The sequence below is a fragment of the Lithobates pipiens genome, unplaced genomic scaffold, assembly GCF_037356315.1.
Source record: "Lithobates pipiens isolate NorthernLeopardFrog02 unplaced genomic scaffold, aLitPip1_a1.2 Scaffold_13, whole genome shotgun sequence".
Classification (NCBI taxonomy): Eukaryota; Metazoa; Chordata; class Amphibia; order Anura; family Ranidae; genus Lithobates; species Lithobates pipiens.
In genome coordinates this window covers 439,124,718-439,145,453 of record NW_027507718.1, presented here as the reverse complement: position 1 = coordinate 439,145,453, position 20,736 = coordinate 439,124,718, and the positions used below count along the sequence as shown (strand labels likewise).

The 20,736-nt window shown below is 43.0% G+C and overlaps 1 protein-coding gene across 4 annotated transcripts in view; it reads right to left on the bottom strand.

The window, feature by feature from the left end:
* CCDC149 (coiled-coil domain containing 149) overlaps nucleotides 1-20,736 on the bottom strand; it is a 145,225-nt gene that overhangs the window by 24,039 nt on the left and 100,450 nt on the right. For 2 of the 4 annotated variants that reach the window (XM_077477692.1, XM_077477693.1), the window contains exons 8-11: nucleotides 17,066-17,150; nucleotides 7,769-7,913; nucleotides 2,880-2,956; nucleotides 1,243-1,275 (exon numbers count right to left, since the gene is read on the bottom strand). In XM_077477692.1, coding sequence (XP_077333818.1) covers nucleotides 1,243-1,275; nucleotides 2,880-2,956; nucleotides 7,769-7,913; nucleotides 17,066-17,150 — 340 coding nt within the window. The remainder of the gene's footprint in view (nucleotides 1-1,242; nucleotides 1,276-2,879; nucleotides 2,957-7,768; nucleotides 7,914-17,065; nucleotides 17,151-20,736) is intronic. The other 2 variants (XM_077477694.1, XM_077477695.1) reach the window with 1 other exon arrangement.

Below are 20,736 nucleotides of genomic sequence, written 5' to 3'. Positions count from 1 at the left end.
AATTTACAGCATTTTTTTCACACCTACCTAAAACTTTTGCACAGTAGTGTGTGTGTGTGTGTGTGTGTGTGTGTGTGTGTGTGTGTGTGTGTGTGTGTGTGTGTGTGTGTGTGTGTGTGTGTGTGTGTGTGTGTGTGTGTGTGTATTTTTATTTTTTCATTCTTCTTTCATTCAGAGTTCCACTTTAAAAAATATAAAAATAAAAACCCCTGAAAACTAAAAGGCAAAACTTTTTTTTTTTTTTTTTTTTAGTTTTGGGTAGAGTGGAGAGGGATTAGTACACTTGCCAGTTTTTATTGCTGTCTGTGCCCCTGTTTGAGAGAGTCACCTCCTCTATTTGTCCGGTTTACTTAAAGCGGAGTTCCACCCACTGAAAAATGGAACTTCCACTGTCCGGATTCCTCCCCCCCTCCGGCATCACATTTGGCACCTTTCAGGGGGGAAGAGGGAAGCAGATACCCGTCTAATACAGGTATCTGCTCCCACTTCTGGTGAAAGATACCACAGTATCTGTGGCAAACTACGCCATGTAATGCCCCTTCTCTGCCCCGCCCCCACTGACACACAGGTCCCAGAAGACAGCAGGGACCAGTCAGGAAGTGCAGCGTGACTCACGCATGGGCAATAGGGAACTTTTTGGGTTGGTCCTGGAAAACTAAGAGGGTAAATGCTCCAAAGCAGACGCTAGTTCTTTAGATCTGAAGGCCCCAAGGCATTTCATTAATTTGCGGAGATTTCCTCTCACTTCCTTTTTAGGCCATGGGACATGAATTGAAAGTAAATCTCCCCAATGGGATTCAGATGGCAGAAAAACAAAACCGATAGGGGTATAATCCTCCCTTACTCTAAAATGCCAAAAAAAAAAAAAAAAAAGTTTTGACTAGTTCTACTTTAGTATTTACTGACTTCAATACTTTGACTGACTGACCCATAATAAGTATACAGATGTGGAGTTTTGATTTCATCCTGACCTCACTTGCCACATGCTTGTTCCCAGTTATTAGGTCAGAAAGAATTTCAGCTAGGCAATTAGTATTTTCAGTGGTCATCAACGGCAGCCTAAGTCACTACATTCCCGCTCTGAAATACACACAGATGCTAGGATTTTTATTTAATCATAATTACAGGCATCTGGTACTAAAACTTTATCAGGGTTTTATGACATCATATAAGTTTAAATGCATTTTTTGTCCTGAGTGGAGTTCTCCTTTAGCACAGATGTAAAGAAAAAGTTGAACCTACGCCCAACTCCCACAGAGACATTGTAGCTGAGGCCTTGATGAAGCACAGGAGAAAAAAAAACATTACAATTAACATTTGAGCTGAAGTTGCACAAAAAACATTCTCCAAAAAATGTGGAATGGTTTCAATTTCTCTTGATCTACATACAACCAAAAATAATCCAGGAAATTTAAAAAGGACATCAAGTGCAAAGTGCACTGGAAGTAAATAGTGTGTACTAGACCACCATCCCTAGCTTCAACTTACCTAAACGCTCCACAGCCAGCTGCTTACTTACCTCATTATTAAAGCTGCAGCATCCTCCTCCAAATATATCCTACTGGTGAAAATCTGCAAAGCTGGCCGTGCCTCTTAAATTTGTGCCGGACGGTATTCTGAGTCCCTTCAGTTATTAAAAGTGCACTTGTCCTTTTAAAGGTCAATACACCCAACCTGGATAATTCAATTTAATCACTTCATTACTGAGCACTTTCACAGCCTTCCTGCCCAGGCCAATTTTCAGCTCTCAGTGCTGTTGCATTTTGAATGACAATTGCACGGTCATGAAACTACACATATTACATTTTTTTATATACAGATTTCTTTTGGTGGTATTTAAGCACCAGTTTTTTTGTGTCTTTTTCTTGCTAAACAAAAAAAAACACTGATGGGCACCGATTATTGGTGTAAACCGTGTGTCAACATCTTTGCCTGTTGTTATCGGCTTTCCTTTCCTTATACAGAGACAGCACGAGGAAAGGACTGCCAATAACTGGCAAGTCTGTTTACATGTATCAGATGTGACTGGGCACAGCCGATCACATGGTAAAGGACTGCTGCGATTGGCCCTGTACCGTTATCAGCTGTGTCTTAAGGACACAGCAGTCACAAAGTTCCAGGGGGTGCAGGGGCGTGGTTCTGGGAGATCTGCTATCTGCCTAGCTGTCACATTGATGCTTTTCTTCAACATTCAAGTGTGAAGATGAGGATTTCTGACTTTTTTATTTGTCAAGTTTTTGGATAAAACCCCCGCAATGGTTATTTTCTGCGGTGTCCCACTGGGGAAAAGTCTCTAGACTTCCTACCCCAGAAACCCAATGGGAACTTAGGGGAAATTTCCCAAAATGAGGAGTATTGCCCTTTTTAAAAAGCGGTTGGAACATTGGTGATAAATGGTCACACCAGTACAAACTCAGGGGTGAGTCCTCCCACTGGGGGGACAGAGATAAAATCTCAATAAAGGCTCTAACCCACCTCTATTCTATCAAAAAGTAAAAAAAAAAATAAAAAAAGTTTTGCCTAGAGTTACACCTTCACTGAATAGCACAACTAAAACAATTCCAAGGTAATCAAATCTTGTCTAAATGCAAGAGTAATGTGTATTGTTACTTGAATCTTGGTGTACTTTGTATGTACAGGAGCTTCCTGTGATAAAGACGGGTCACGGCTGGTCTCTCTTGCAGCTCAGCTCTGTACATCACAGTGATGTCACCCCTAATTTCTAGGTGTGGTTATTTAAATCTATCGTGGCCATTAGGGATATGTATAAATGGGCATGTTTGTGCCTACAGTTTAGCTTTAATATGCCTCCAAGAGAAGTGATGCACAGTGGAAGAGGAGCAGAAAAAACGTAGGGCAATTCTTGTAGCAAAACTGACCTGGAAGACTCCACAGTCCAGACACTTCTAATGTACGGAGTTTCTTCTCCAACTCCGCCACTCTATTACCTAGAATTCTGAAGCAAAAAAAAGATTGAATCACTTTTATTTTCAAAAGAAAAAGGTTTTTCATCTTTACATACACAATATAAAGTAAAACACAAGTCTGCCAGTACATCCAGGAAAAAACAAAAAGAAACAATAATAGGAGAAACCCATACCTACCCTCTTACCTTTGCGTCCTGAAACAACAGAGACCCAAAACTCAATATAGCCATCATAAATACATAATAAGCCCTGGTTCACACCAGTGCGACTTGTCATGCAACTTGACAGTTCAAAGTCACATGACAATGCTATACCAGTGGGAACAGAGCTAGCAATAGTGACAAAATAAATATGCTCAAAGGTGAAAAAAATGAATATTCACCATAATTGTGCTTAAAGTATCATCATAAACGTGTCCAAAAGAAATATAATATATACAAATAATAAATATATAGTGTCCATCAAAATTCATTAAATTAATAAAGTGTCCAGCATACTAAACGTGCAACACAATATGTCCCCTTCTTGGACTGAACTCACCAAACAGGCAACCGGAGCCGATTAGGCAAATGCATAGACTGATGGTGTAGAGGGATTCCAAAAAGCAACAGGTACACACTGGATTACAGGGGGATTCTCATATAAATGTTCCACCAATAAGAAAAGAAACTAAATATGGTGAAATATCGTGAGACTTCATTCAAAGAGCTGCGCATTAAGCGCTACTTACTTAATGGAAATACAAACATTCAGAAAAAACTTCCGCGATCACCGCTCAGCTGGCGTGCGTTCCACGGAGGCAGGAAATGGCATCAGTGGTTAGACTGTAGACCGGAAATTACGTTGACGCATTTTGCCCCTCCTCCAGGGCATCATCACAGACATGAAAAGTTGAACCCCATTCGTAGCAAAGTTCAAATTGCTGCAACTCAATTCGCACCAACACTGAAAAAGGTTCCCGCACTATTTGTGCGATTTCAGTGCGCCTTGCATTAACATCTGTTAAATTAAGTCACACAGATATCAGCAAGCTGCACATTAAATCGCACTGCTTTAAAGTCGTGCTGAAGTAGTGCGACTTCAAAATCACACTGGTGTGAAACAGGGCTAAGCAGAAATTGGTGTGCTTTGGCTTATTATACAAAACATTCTTGTTCACAGAAATACAGTATAGTAAACAATCTTACAGTAAATGGCATTACTCAAACGATCATTTGTGCAATTCTTCTGACTGAACTCAAATTATACAACTGTAGGACTCATATCACAACTATATGTAGTTACCAATTAACCGGTGTACCATAGAACATTTAGAGTATCCCCCTCAGGAACGACAAATAAAATGAAAGACTCAAGTATACTATAGAAACGGATTTCCATCACTGTACCAACATAACATATAAACTTCTAGAGTCATCCCAGTAATCTGTCCATAACAAGTGAGGTCCCAGTCCCAGAATAGCTAAGCAAGGTTCCCAAAGCTTATCAAATTTTGTTGGCCATCCTCTCAATATATATAAACTTCTCTTTCAATATTCTATCATTTACAGCAGGGGTGCTCAACCTATGGGCCACGGAGACCCCTGATGTGGCCCTCGACCTCAAACAGAATGAAGGAGTTTTGGTACGCTTTCAGAAAGTGCACCACACTCGCTAGATATAATAGAAGTCTATGGCAAAGCACAACTAACATGCAGGAAAGCCACAGGTAAACTGTGCTGCACCTGTGGTGTGGATAAATCACAGCGCATCAGTGTAAAAGCAGCCTTATAGAGGGCTCGGGACAGTAACAGCTTGTTTACATTTGAGGTTTGGGAAGCGGGTGGTTTTTACCACCCCCCCAACCACTGGTGTAGCACCAGGGGTTGCAATGGCAACCCCGCCCCATGCTCCTGGGGGGTGGGTTTGGCCTCCCTATCACATTGTGTTTTACAATTGGACAGGCGGGTAGGCAAAGGTGATATATACAGGAACCAGACCTCTCCATTTACCTCCTGCAACAGCTGAAAGTCGGCTTCTCCTCCTCTCCCTCCCGCCAGTATCCAGCGACCACAGCAAGAAAATGTTCATTATGCTTAAAAAAAAAAAAAAAAAAATCGAAATTCTGAACCATTTAATTTCACTGTGGCCCGTGACTGGTTATACTGAACCATTTCATTTCACTGTGGCCCACGACTTCTTACCAGATCACTTAAGCGGCCCTTGCTCTTCAAAAGGTTGGGCACCCCTGGGTTACGGCTTGCACCCAATCTGAATGAGTGGGAGCTTCGCCAACCACCTCTGTGCTATAAGCTTACGCGCCTGTTAGAGGCAGCAAACCATTGGGATCTGAGCGGTGGGTGGAACAAGTTCCTCATCCAAATAACCTAAGAGACAAACAATGGGTCCAGTGTGAAGGATAGTTTAAAGACAGAGTTTAAAGTTTGTAAAATTGCCTCCCAGTACCTATGGAGCTTGGGGCACCACCACATCATGTGAATGAGTGCACCCGGACAAGTGTCATCTAAGCATCTGCCAAACTTAACAGCTTCTGAGGCGTATAATAGGATCTATGTAATAGGTAAAGTTTTTATGGTTTCTGCAAGGGCAATAGTGATATCAGCGTGGCCGATTCTAGGATGCATTACCCATCATGTGTTTGTTTTTTGTTTGTTTTTTAACAATTATACATGTGGTAACACCATTCACCTAAAGGCAATTACAAAGGTTTTAGAATTCCAGTTAAAAAAAAATAACAGGATATTTTAAAGCAAGCAGCCATTGTAATTACTAAATTATAACTTAATAGCACCACTTCCTTTTTTTCTAATATGAAACCAAAGTACAGTACAGTCTCACAACCTAGGTGACAACATAATGCTGAATTATGGCAAAGCTCAAGCAGGAGCACAGCTAGGAAAGCTCTTGCTGTAAAAACATCAGAAATACTTTACGGCCTCAGATCTAATCTGCTACAATCGTGATTGATTCGCTTCAAAAAGGGGTTACAATTCAATTATTACCCAATAGTTATGGAAAGAAACAATTTGAAATGTATTTATCAGAATGTATTTAGAAAACCCTAGTGCCTTGAAAAAGTTTTGATACCCCTTGACATTTTCCACATTTTGTCATGTTACAGCCAAAAAACTAAATGTATTTTATTGGGATTATTATGGGATAGACCAACAGAAAGCGGCACATAATTGTCAAGTGGAAGGAAATGTATAAATTGTTTTCTAACTTTCTTACAAAATCTGAAAAGTGTGGCGTGCAAAAAAAATAAAAAATAAAAATAAAGAAAGAAATCTGAAAAGTGTTGACTTTGACTGGGCAATTTTGACACATGAATATGCTTTGATCTAAACCGTTGGTCATCAACCATGTCCTCTGGGCCCACTAACAGGCCAGGTTGTATGTATTACCTTGGAGAGATGCAGACTAGAATAGTGCAATCACTGAGCAGCAAATTATACCGCCTGTGTTGTATTTCAGTTATCTTGCAAACCTGGCCTGTTAGTGGGCCCGGAGGACAGGGTTGAAGACCACTGATCTAAACCATTCCATTATAGCTCTGGCTTTATGTTTAGGGTCGTTGTTCTGCTGGAAGGTGAACCTCCGGCCCCAGTCTCAAGTCTTTTCTTCTAAGATTGTCCTGTATATGGCTCCATCAGTCTTCTCATCAACTCTGACCAGCTTCCATGTCCCTGCTAAAGAAAAGCATCCCCACAACATGATACTGCCACCATCATGTTCTCGGTGGGGATGGTGTGTTCAGGGTGACGTGCAGTGTTCATTTTCCGCCACACATAGCGTTTTGCTTTCAGGCCAAAAAGTTATATTTTGGTCTCATCTGACCAGAGCATCTTCTTCCACATGTTTGCTGTGTCCCCCACATGGCTTCTCCCAAACTGCAAACAGGACTAATTTTGGCTTTCTTTCAACAATAGCTTACTTCTTGTCACTTTTCCATAACAGACAGATTTATGGAGTGCAGGACCAACAGTTGTCCCGTGCACAGATTCTCCTACCTGAGCAGAAGATCTCTGCAGCTCCTCCAGAGTTCCCATGGGCTTCTTGGCTGCGTCCCTGATAAATGCTCTCCTTGCCCGGTCTGTCAGTGTAGGTGGATAACCATGTAAGTTTGCAGTTGTGCCATACTCTTTCCATTTTCAGATGATGGATTGAAACAGTGCTCCGCGAGATGTTCAAAGCTTGGGATTTTTTTTTTTTATAACCTAATCCTACTTTAAAACTTCTCCACAACTTTATCCCTGACCTGTCTGGTGTGTTTCTTGGCCTCCATGATGAGATTTGTTCACTAAGGTTCTCTAGCAAACCTCTGAGGGCTTCACAGAACAGCCATATTTATACTGAGATTAAAAATTACACACAGGTGGACTCTATTTACTTATTAGGTGACTTCTGAAGGCAACTGGTTCCACTAGATTTTAGTTAGGGTTATCAGAGTAAAGGGGCTGAATACAAAAGCATGCCAAACACTTTTCAGATAATCATAAAAAATGTTGAAAACCATTTATCATTTTCCTTCCACTTCTCAATTATGTGCCACTTTGTGTTTTTGGTTGTAACATGCCAAAATGTGGAAGATTAAGGGGTATGAATATTTTTTCAAGGCACTGTAGTTCCTATGGTTTCTTTAAAGAAAAACAGGCAGCAGAATCCCCAGACAGAAGTTTATTAGATATATTGTGATCCTGAACCCAATGTGTTTTCCAGTTACAGAAGCTGCAACTTGGCTGATTTTCTTTTCCCAAGCTTTAATGAAACACTTTGTTTTCACTTCCTTTCTCTACAAGCTGACAGTAAGACAGGATGCCAAAAGGGAAAGAAACACATACTTGTTGGTTTGTCTTTGGTGTTGAATGACCATATTTTTCTCATGGATGGTTTCCAGCAGAGCAGTAGCCAGAGACTTCAGATCAGAGATGGACTGCGGAGTGGCAGGAAGGCTACAGCCTTGGTCCTCCGATAATAACTCTTGAACTGCAAAGAAGAGAGAAACAGCAGCCATCAGATGGCACTCAGATCAAATGCATTATTCTCTTCAAGGTCACCAGACAAATGAAACCTCTAAGGGCCTATTCACACCATATGTGTTGGGAAGTGTTGGGCAATTTGTCCTATTGTTTCAGTTCACACCAAATCGGTAAGCGATTTAAGAAAAAAAAAGAAGCAGAACAGAGAGAGAAGGAAAAACGTCATTCTGTAACATTTCAATACACTTGAAAGAAAAAAAATTGAGTTAGACTTACCGGTAACTCTGTTTCTAGGAGTCGTCCAGGACAGCACTAGAGAGATGGGCTCCACCTCCGGAGGCAGGAAACACAACATTCAGATCCATAAAGTGCGGCTTCCGTCCCTCTTCCCCAGTCTTTAACCGAGAACTTCCCTGGAACGGCTTCTAAAACAACAAAGACACTCGTCCAAAGTTGTAACAGCATATAGGGAGGGAATCCCTGCTGTCCTGTATGACGCCTAGAAACAGAGTTACTAGTCTAACTCTAGGTTTCTCTAGTCATCTGTCCAGGACAGCACTAGAGGATCAACAAGAATTTACCAGATTGGGGGGGGGGGGGAGGGGGTGACTACTGCTTGGAGGACTTTTCTCCCAAACGGTTGGTCTTGCACTGAGTCCAATCGATAATGCTTCATGAAAGTCAAGCAGTTTGACCACGTTGCTGCTTGACAGATTTGTTCTGGTGTTGCTCCTGTTCGCTTTGCCCAAGAAGCCGATAGTGCCCATGTGAAGTGAGCCATGGGGGGGATAAATACATTCCTTTTTTTCAATCTTGTAAGCAATAGCTTGTTAATCCACCAGCTTGTTTAATCCACCTGCGATTGTGCCTTTCAAAGCTTGGAACCACAATTTTTTCCCGAATGCAAAATAAATAAATAGAGCATTGGATTTTCAATAATTCCAAAAACTGTAAGACACAGGCTCTCTCACATCCAGTTGGTGGAATTCTGTTTCCTTTGGATTGGTTGGGGACCCACAGAAAGAAGGCAAAACAATTTCCTTAGTCCTGTGGAATTTTGACACCATTTTAGGCACAAACCCTGGGTCTGTACGCAATACCAGTCTGTCTTCAAAAATTTTCACGAAAGGCTCCTTAATGGAAAGTGCCTGCAGATCGCTAATGCTTCTAGCTGTGGATATGGACACTAAAAAACAGTTTTGAGCGTGACCCATTTTAAGGACATCTCTTTCTTTTTGTGACCATTTTATCCAACCTTGCAATACTGTCGACAGGTCCCATTTTGGCAGAATTCCCTAATCCTAGCGAACCCCTTAAAGAACCTAACTAGCGGGGCTTAATGGCAGGGGTTACTCCAAAAAAAAAAAAAAAACAGACAGACAAGACTGATACCTGCACTCTTAATGTACTAATGGCCAGTCCTTGATCCGCACAGTCTTGTAAAAACTCCAAGAGTGCCGGATTACCTGCAGACAACTTCTTGGTATCTAACCATGAACAGAAAACTTTCCAAAATTTAACATAAATTGCTTGGGTTACCTTCTTTCTACTAGAAAGAATTGTGTTCATCCCCCCTGTCCGAGAGCCCCTTAGACTTCAGGAGGCTTTCTTCAGACACCAAGCTGACAATTTCAGGATCTGTATTTTTGGTAATAGAACTGGGCCCTGGGACAGTAGATCATTCCTCTTGGGCAGAATGAGGGGAGGCTCCTCTGTCAGGCGTAACAGCTTGGAAAACCACAGCCTCTTCGGCAAATACAGGACCACTAGGTTCATTGTGGTGCGCTCTTAAACTTCCTCATGTTTTAACGTGGGGGGAGTGTAGCAAATGCGAAATGCCCACTTCTGAACCAAGGTGTCTATCCCCTTGGCCCCTACTTCTCTCTTCAGCGAGAAGTATACTGGAACCTTGGCATTTGATGGCAAACAAATCCACCTCTGGAAGGCCCCATTTCTCTACCATTAGCTAGACGATTTCCCCGTTTAGAGACCATTCAGGCTCATACACTTGGTGTCGGCTCAGTAAGTCCACCAGGTGATTGTCCACTCCCTTTAGATGGACTGCGGATATTGACTTCAGGTTCCTCTCATCCCAAGAAAATATGGAGGTCACTAGTCTGACGGACAACTTGTTCCCCCTTGTTTGTTTAAATAAGAGACTGCTACCACACTGTCTGAGGGGACTTGTATGTGGTGACTTTTCAGCTCTCTTGCAAATGCCCTCAGCGCTTTCCAGATCGATTGCAACTCCCTCCAGTTGGTGATCTTTGGGACTGTGCTTTCTTTCAGCACCCTTGGGTTACTCTTGACCGCCAGTGGGCCCCGCAGCCCCAGGCGTCTGTGGTGATTTGGACGGACACTGGAACAGACCATAATAGACCCTGCACAAGGTTCTCTTCATCCCTCCAGTACCACAGAGACCTCTTGGTCTTTGGACATAGGCGGAAGGTCGTGTCCAGCGATTCCTGCGCTCCGTCCCAGCTGTTCAGAATATTGGCCTGGAGACACCCGAGATGGGCCCTTGCCCATGGTACTGCAGGGATTGTTGCTGCCAGGAGACCTAGACCCGATGGAAACTGCCAGATTGTTTTGAAAAAAGGCTGCTGTCGCCTTCACCTTTTCTACTTTCTCCTCTGTGAGATAGGGTTCTTGGTGAACTCAGTGACGCAGAAAATCTAAGTACTATTAGACCTGTGTCGGGGTTAGGTTCAAGTTCTCCTTGTTTATCAAACACCCCAGGTTTTCCAGAAAGGAAATGGCCACCTGCAGATCTCCTTGCAATTGGAGCGCAGAGGGTGCAAAAAAAAAAAAAAAAGTCGTCTAAGTATGGGATGACCGATATTTCTTTCAGTCTCAGGGGGGCTAGTGCTTCCACCAGGATTTTTGTAAAAATCATGGGGGATGAGTTCAGGCCAAATGGAAGGGCCCTGAATTGAAATTTTGGACCTGCTTTCCCCACTTGATTGCCACCCACAAACATCTGAGATTCTTTGGGATGGGGACGTGTAAATAGGTGTCCCTCAGATCGAGGCAGGCCATGAAGCAATCGGGGGGAAGAATTAACTTTACTGTTAAGATTGTTTCCATCCAAAATTTCTTGTAGGTCACCCATTTGTTCAGTAACTTTAAGTTCAATATTAGGCGGAATTTGCCTGACGGTTTCCTTACTATGAAAACATGAGAGTAGAAACCGTGGTTTATTTCTCTTTGTGGCACTAGAATAAGAACCCACTGGTCTACCAAGTCGCCAATGTGTGACAAGGCTGTTGTCTTCTGAGGATCCCTGGGAGGAGTGGTTACGAACATCCTTGCGGGCGAAGTGCCTTTGAATTGGATTCAATAGCCTTCCCTGATTATCCTAAGTATAAATGCATTTGGGGTAGTCTTTTCCATTGTGGGAGGAACTGGCCCAATCTCCCTCCCATGTGAACCAAGTCACTGGGATTTGGTGTTTTTCTTAGGAGAGGAAAACAGGACACCTTTCTGATTCCCCCTTCCCCACTGTTTCTTAGAGGTTTACCCTTTAGGGGTCTGTCCGCGTGATGGCCCTTGTCCGGGGCTTTCTTACTTTTTATAGGAAAAGCCTTTTTCTTGTCGGCAGTATGGGCGACTTTTTCCAGATCTTGCCCAAACAAGAGGTCTCCTTCAAATGGGATGCCACACAGCCTAACTTTTGAGGCTGGGTCCCCTGACCAAGATTTTAACCATAAAGCCCTGCGAGAGGAAATTACTAGGGCAGCAGTCTTTGCCGATAGCTTGACCGCTTATGCAGATGTGTCTGCCACATAACCTGCCGCCTTGTGCAGCATGGGAAGGGAATCAAGAATTTCCTTCCTGGCAGTCCCACTTTCCAAATGGCCTTGTAACTGGCCCAGACAGACTTCCAAATTATGAGCCACTATTGTTGTAGCCATTGCTGGTTTTAAATTTGTCATGGCTACTTCGCATGACCTTTTTAGCAGTATACCTCCATCCTCTTGTCCATGGGTTCCCCAAGGACACCCATGTCCTCAAAGGCAAGGTCCGTTGATTTGGCGCACTGGGAAAAAGCTGCGTCCTGGGCACTTTATTCAAAATACAGGCAGAATCCTTGCTGAAGGGGAATCTCCTCTTCAGACTTTGGTCTTCTTTCAGGGTCTGATACATCTGGTCATGTAGGGACAAGGAGGCCTGCTCTTCTTTGATATCTAGCGTCTCGTAGATCACCCCCAATAAGGCGAGAGCCTGTATCTGGGTGAACTTGTCCCTTGGCTCGGAATATCTTTGGATGATGCCATCTCACTTGGCTCATCCAAAGGATCAGATTTCTCTCTCCCTGATTCGTCACCTTCCTCTGGGGCTGATTGGTTTGGGATTTCAAGGTTTGACAGCAACGACTTTATGGCCTTAATTTCTCTCTGAATTCCAAAAATCAATTCTTTGCATGCCCCCATTGCCTCCTTGTAAACCAATTTATCAAAACAGGGTTTACAAAGGGGCTTGTTCCATCCTTCTAAATTTGTTCGTACATGATGGACACCTTAGCCCTAACCTTCTTAGCCAAAACCTTAGCCAACCAGTGGGTGTATACCTTCACCAACATCTATGTGCACCCCACCAGCTGCTGACGGGATTCACATGACTCTTTAGCCTGGATCTGATCTAAGAAAAAGGGGGGCGTTATGGGTGCTAACATTGAGTCCACCACCCCCCCCCCCCCCCGTCCTGTAGGTCAAAGGCATCCCAGTGTCTGCCTACCTGAGATGGGCCAGCACCACTGCCACCTGGTTCAGCTAGACCCATGCTGTCCTCTGTTCCTTGCTGGAGCATCATGCTGTGGATCAGGACCGTCCTGTGGCTGGCGGTTTTTAAATAGACAGCCATGGATACAGCATCTATGCTCGCAGTGTGGCCAGGAACCGGAAGTGGTGAGCTGGAAGTCCCCGCCCTCCTCCTGCGTTCCACAGACCGGAAACTCGAGGCCTACACCCACCCCTCACCGGACTCTTGCAAGGATACCATAGTATCTGGCCAGCAGACCGCCGTGAGCCCCATGTGGGAAATGCCAGCCCTACCTGGGCTATCCTGGGGGAGGACGCTGGTACCAGCTCCTCTGCAGCCTGACCAGGGAACTCAGATGCCTGACATCCTTATCCAGGTACTTGCAGACCTCCTTCCCCCTCTCCCTTAGGCAGCTCCTAGGCTCCGGGGAAGGAGAGCTCCCATCCAGCCTCCTACTCCAAGGAAACACAAAGACTGGGGAAGAGGGATTGAAGCCGCCCTTTATGCATCTGAATTTTGTGTTTCCTGCCTCTAGAGGTGGAGCCTATCTCTCTAGTGCTGTCCTGGACAGACTAGAGAAAAAGGACATGTAAACAGTGTGATGCATAGTGCATGCCCACTGGTGTGAATGGGCCTAAAATATGTAAAGAGCACAAAATTTCTCCCTCCATTCGTCCGCTGTTGCCGTGGATGTCTTTTTTCTATTACCCAGGCTCCCGGTAAAAAAGAAAAAAGTATTTTCAAGGAGCTAAAAGTAATTGCACAGAATTTATACCATCCACCAATGCTCTGCCTCTTACAATACCCAGTACAGGCGGCTCCTACTGACAGTCTGATTTTTCATCAGCATATATACAGGGCATAAAATCCAAAAAATTCTTGAGTAAATGAACAAACAAATGGCACTCCAACCACCTGAATACAAAACCAAAATTAAAGTGATTGTAAAACAACCTAGCCAGTTTAAAACTGAAATGAATGGCAAAACATTTGTAATATAAATTATATATATATATATATATATATATATATATATATATATATATATATATATATATATATATATATATATATATATATATATATATACATATACATATACACACACACACACACACACACACACACACAGTTGTGCTCATGAGTTTACATACCCTTGCAGAATTTATGATTTCTTGGCCATTTTTCAGAGAACATGAATGATAACACAAACTTTTCTTTCACTCATGGTCAGTGTTTGGCTGAAGCCATTTATTAGCAATCAACTGTGTTTACTCTTTTTAAATCATAATGGCAACAGAAACTACCCAAACGACCCTGATCAAAAGCTTACATACCCCAGTTCTTAATACCATGTATTGCCGCCTTTAACATCAATGACAGCTTGAAGTCTTTTGTGGTATTTGTGGATGAGGCTCTTTATCTTCTCAGATGGTAAAGCTGCCCATTCCTCTTGGCATAAAGCCTCCAGTTCCTGTAAATTCTTGGGTTGTCTTGCATGAACTGCACATCTGAGATCTCCCCAGAGTGGCTCAATGATATTTAGGTCAGGAGACGGAGATGGCCCCTCCAGAACTTTCACTTTATTCTGCTGTAGCCAATGACAGGTCGACTTGGCCTTGTGTTTTGGATCATTGTCATGTTGGAATATCCAAGTACATCCCATGTGCAGCTTCCTGGCTGATGAATGCAAATGTTCCTCCAGTATTTTTTGATAACATACTGCATTCATCTTGCCAACAATTATGACAAATTTCCTGTGCCTTTGTAGCTCACACACCCCCAAAACATCAGCGATCCACCTCTGTACTTGTCATCATAGGCCTTGTTGACTTCTCTCAAAATGTAGTGTTTATGGTTGTGGTCAAAAAGGAAGGTTTGAGGCTTGTCTCTGTGCCGTTTGGTGTATTGTAAGCAAGATACTTTGTGGCAATTACATAGTAATGGCTTTATTCTGGTGACTCGACCATGCAGCCCATCTTTCGTCAAGTGCCTCCTTATTGTGCATCTTAAAACAGCAACACCATGTTTTCAGAGAGTCCTGCATTTCACCTGAAGTTATTTTTGGGTTTTTCTTTGCATCCCGAACAATTTTCCTGGCAGTTTTGGCTGAAATTTTAGTTGGTCTACCTGACTGTGGTTTGGTTTTAACAAAACCCATCATTTATCACTTCTTGATTAGAGTTTGAACACTGCTAACTGGCATTCTCAATTCCTTGGTTATATTTTTATATCCCTTTCCTGTTTTATACAGTTCAACTACCTTTTTCCGCAGATCCTTTGACAATTCCTTTGCTTTCCCCATGACTCAGAATCCAAAAACATCAGTCCAGCAGTGGATCCAAGGGTCTGTCAGGATTCCAGACATGAATAGACCTTTTATACACACTAATTACAAGCAAACAGATCACAAGTGAGGATGATTACCTTTAATAGCCATTCAAACCCCTTTGTGCCAACTTGTGTGCGTGTTATCAGGCCAAAATCACCAGGGTATGTCAACTTTTGATCAGGGTCATTTGGGTAGTTTCTGTTGCCATTATGATTTAAAAAAAGTAAACACAGTTGATTGATAATAAATGGCTTCAGCCAAACACTAACCATGAGTGAAAATGTTTTTGTTTTATCTTTCAAATTCTCTGAAAAAAAACGGCCCTATAACCCACATAGTAAGTACTATGGCTCTGTGTCCCCGATGAAAATGGCCTGGTCACTGAGCAGCCAAATCTTCCGGGGGTAAAGTGGTAAACTTCTCCACAACTTTATCCCTGACCTGTCTGGTGTGCTCTTTGGCCTCCATGATGCTGTATGTTCACTAACGTTCTCTAACAAACCTCTGAAGGCTTCACAGAACAGCTGCATTTATACCGAGATTAAGTTACACACAGGTGGACTCTATGTACTAATTAGGTGACTTCTGAAGGCATTTGATTTGTTTCATCTAGATTCTAGTTAGGGGTATAAGAGTAAAGGGGGCTGAATACAAATGCACGCCAGACCTTTCAGATTTAAAAAAAAAAAAAAAAAATTCAAAACCAATTTATAATTTTTCTTCCACTTCACAATTATGTGCCACTTTGTGTTGGTCTATCACATAGAATCCTAATGAAACAGATTTACATTTTTGGTTGTAACATGGGAAAAATGTGGAAATTTTCAAGGGGTATGAATACTTTTTCAAGGCACTATATAGACCAGGGGTGCCCAACCTTTTGAAGCACAAGGGCCACTTAAGCGACTTGGTAACTGGTCGTGGGCCACAATGAGTGGAGCGAGTGGATGGCATGTCCGTGTCCACTCTGCATTTCGAGAGCAGACACGGACGCAGCCCACGATACTTTTTAGCGGATCGTATTGGAGGTAGAACACAAGTCGGTTTATGTCTGCCACTACTTAGAGGTGAATGGAGGGTCTAATTGGTCTGACTGTCAGAACTGACCATGTGAAAGGGGTCCAAGGTTGCTTTCACACTGATGCGCTGCAGTTTACCTGCACCACGTGTGCAATGCAATGTACCTTTGGCTTTCCTGCAGTTTGCAATAGACTTCTGTTATATTCTGCAGGTTTGGTGCACTTTCAGAAAGCTCCCCAAACTCGCAGGTAATAGAAGTCTATTGCTTAGTGCAGGTAATTGCTCTGCACCTGCGGATCAGTTTGAAAGCAGCCCATTAACCCCTGCAGAAAAGATATGCTACACTATGATTTTAGTAATAAACTGACCTTTAATAACAGTATTCTTTCTATTCTATCCCAGAGCAGGAGGTCGCGGGCCTCCGGGCCACTGGTTGGGCACCCTTGATATAGACCCTTCATTTCTTTGTAAGCGGGCAAACTTACTAAATCTGCACGTGATCAAATAATTATTTTCCCGTGCGTGTGTTTGTTATATATATATATATATATGTATATATTTTTTTTTTATATATTGTGTGGGGGGACTTCAACGTTATTTTATTATGAGGTGTAGTGTGAGCTACTGAAGCCCGTGTTTTTCACTAGTTTTCGATTACTGTAATCTCACTATGTCTGGCGATATTACAGTAACAAGAGGCATGCTCCGAAGCATTTCGAATCCACAAAGGGAGAAGTGCCCAACAACGCTTTATCAACAGGCACACTGAGGAGAGAGATCCCCTCTGAGAATCCCAGAGAACTTAGCTGCAATGGTTATTTTCCGCTGCTTGATAAACGGATCACCAAAAAACGCTCTATCAACTCAAGCTGAACTTTTGTCTTACATGAAAAGAAAGTAGCATTGTTCTGTATAATGTGTATTAAATGTAGCACCTTGATTTCAATAAACTAAAAAGTTACACTGTGGCATGCATAGAATGATGTCATATGACAATTTCTGGAATCATATGATCATAATATAGGTATCCTTTTTTCAGCAGGTACCTTGTTTAGCAGAAAGTACCCCAGTCAGAGCACTGCTGTTTGACTTGCCACTTGACTTGGAATTCTTCCTCCTCTCCAGAGCATTCTAATATAAAATAAAGAAGACATTACAATGTATGACAGATAGATCTTGCATTAAAAATAAGCACATTATTACTAGCAATTCTATGTAAAGACACTGAGACAGAAATTGGAAGGCAGTGAGTACTGCTGGACCTGTGGGCCTAGGGGAGTTCTGACCCCAATTCAAGCATGTTGATCTCTTCCTTTATTGCAACAATGGAGCCTTATTCTGGTCTGCTAATTATCCTGATGTCTTAATTAGATGTGGCTTACATTTTGACAGGTCTATTATAAGTGAGGCAATAGTAGAGGTTATTAATAAAGAAGCAATGTCATGGTTCTTACTTTGCCATAGGCTTGGAGTTGTTTAGCTACCCCCTATACATATATAATATATTGCACAATACATGGCTTTTCTGATCTCTGAACTGTACTTTCCTTTTTTTATGCTGTGTCCTCACTGGAAAGATTCACCCTATTGGGGTCAGTTACAAAAATTGCAGGGTGTCAAATCTGGTGCAGCTCTGCATAGAAACCAATCAGCGTCCAGGTTTGAACCTAGTTTCACACATTGATGCGATGGTGGCTATTGCCGGCAATGGCACTGTCCGAATCAGTGCGACACCACATTTGCAGGCACCACACCGATTCCCAAACGTAGGTTTGATACTACTTTTGGAGATTTTGGGGTGTGATTTGCATATATATCTATGTAGGAACCCGCACAGATGTCTCTGAAATCGCGACCCCCCCCCCGAAGTTGGGCTGACATGTGGGAATGAAATTGTGAGAGTTCAGCTGAACTCACACGATTTAAATCACGCCGTCAGTGTAAACCTAGGCTTATTGTTAAAGCTTAAAGAGGAAGTAAACCCTGATGAGTTTACTTCCTCTTTAATTCCCTGCAAAGGCAAAGCATAATGGACTACTATGCATCGTATAGCAGTCCATTATGTCTCACTTGCCTGACACAGGAGCCAGCAAAGTCACTGCTGTCCCCTTGTCTACGGAGCCTCCATCTTCTTGGTGGGTCTCACTTCTTCGGCGCTGTCATTCGACGGAGCCGCAATTATGTCACTCCTGCGCATGCGCAGGGAGTCGCCACTCGCGGCATATCGCTGTTAACAGCGGCGCACTCAGTGCGCCTGCGCGCCACTGTCTAAGGCGCATGCGCCAAAGACAGCAGTACCTGGCTTTTGGCAAATATCTACACGGTTTAGGAGAGATTTCTTGGACCAACAGGTAAGCCTTAATCTAGGCTTACCTGTAGGTCAAAGTGGTTTGGAAGGATTTACAACCACTTTAACTGAACAAGCTGAAGTTAGAGACTGATTGGCTACTATGCACAGCTGCACCAGTTTTAGTAAATCTCCCCCTATTTGTCACCTAAACAGAAAGCACTAGAAAACACTTAGACCGGGTTCATAAGTATGCGAATTAGATGCGGGTTTCTCCACATCCAATTTTCATAGCAGGAGAATGTGACTGGCTCCCTATGGGGCCGGTCCACATATCTCCGTTGCGGCTTCTGAGCGTCTTTGGCTCCGTTTCAGGGGCACATTCAGGCAAACAGGGAACAAGGACGCACAGCACTCCTGTGGGATCCGCAGCCGGTTCCAGTGTGAACCTGGTCTCAATGTTACAGTTGTCATAATAACAAGAGGTCAGGGAAGTAGGGGTGCTGAAATTAATCGTTGCATTGATGCATCGGAATTCGGGTGTCCCCGATTCAGCATCGATGCATACGGACCCGATAATCGATTGCGGGTGACGTCATAGAAACTTGCCCCGCCCCTCCCAGGAAAGCACTCCGAGCATAGTTTTATAATAATTTTTTTTAAATAAATGGCGACTTACAGTTAATGATGTGCCCCGCTGTATATGCTTTTAAAAAAAAGGGTCACTTGATTCCCGAAATTCATAGTGAATACATCCCGATAATGTCCCATGCCGAGCCCGGTCCGCCTCTCGCCTCCCTCCTCCGTCTCTCGAGTCCTGACGTCAGCGGGGAATTCTTAGCCCCGCCCGCCTCTCTTCTGATATAACTATAGTCAGCGGGCGGGGCTGAGAATTCCCCGCTGACGTCAGGACTCGAGAGAGGAGAGAGGCGGGAGGCGAGAGGCGGGCCAGTGTTGTGCCCAGAATGGTTTCCACGTCGAAGCATGTTCCCCCCTGGCTCTCAGCTCAGACCGTAACTCCACCTGTCCAGCCCTCTGCACTGCGGCTCCTCCCACTCTACCTTTGAATGCAAATCACATTTCCACCATCCCCTGTACAATATTATTAGTCTATTCTATACACACACACACATAGTATAATATATATATATATATATATATGTGTGGATGCAGTAATACACATTGTATGTATGTATGTATGTATGTATGTATGTATGTATGTATGTATGTATGTATGTATGTATGTATGTATGTATGTATGTATATATATATATATATATATATATATATATATATATATATATATATATATATATATATATATATATATATATATATATATATATAATTATACTATGTGTGGATGCAGTAATACATGCGGTATAGTGACACATTTTTTTTAAAAAGCAGATACTTTTTTAAATAAATACAGCGGGGCACATCATGCAATGTAACAGTAAGTAGAGTACAAATGGGTTTGTACTCTTACACCTCACACTGGCTGCATTTGACGGGCACAGGTGGTTGCATTTGACGGGCACGGGTGGCTGCGTTTGAAGGGCACGGGTGGCTGCGTTTGAAGGGCACGGGTGGCTGCGTTTGAAGGGCACGGGTGGCTGCGTTTGACGGGCACGGGTGGCTGCGTTTGACGGGCACGGGTGGCTGCGTTTGAAGGGCACGGGTGGCTGCGTTTGACGGGCACGGGTGGCTGCGTTTGACGGGCACGGGTGGCTGCGTTTGACGGGCACGGGTGGCTGCGTTTGACGGGCACGGGTGGCTGCGTTTGACGGGGGAGGTTCAGTATTTTTCAGTTTGTTTAAAAAGACACTAGGCGGCCCAAGTGAAAGTGGGAGCTCGTCGGTAATCGTGATGCATCATCAAGTTGCCATTTTTACATCACATGATATTATTGTATCTGTTTTTTTAAAACCTATATCTTCATTAAATACGCTAAAACTTTCACATTTAACGCACACAACACAATACAGCACCCATTTTTTTTTTGGGGCAAAATATAAAATATAAGGTTGTGTTGAGTAAATAGATACCAAACATGTCAAGCCTTAACTCCTTTATGGCAGTGTAACACATACATGCGGCATTCAGGATATGGGCTTTATGGGTGTTCCATTATATGTGTTCCTGTGTTTTTGCTGGAAGCATACTCAATTACAGGCTCACAGCACTGATACCGAGCTGTCGGTGACAGCTCCCAGTCTCATACTAATGATCGGGAGCTGGTAAAACAAAATCCTAATCATGTGATCAATGTAATTAGCAAATCACACTGATCACTACTGTGACTAAACACATCATGACCCACCCCACTGTTGTTTCTCCTCTGTGAAGAGGAAAAGATTCATTGCATCTTTTCCTCCCCTAGAAGAGAAGTCTGCAGAAAAAAAAAAAGTCTATTGAAATAAAAAGATT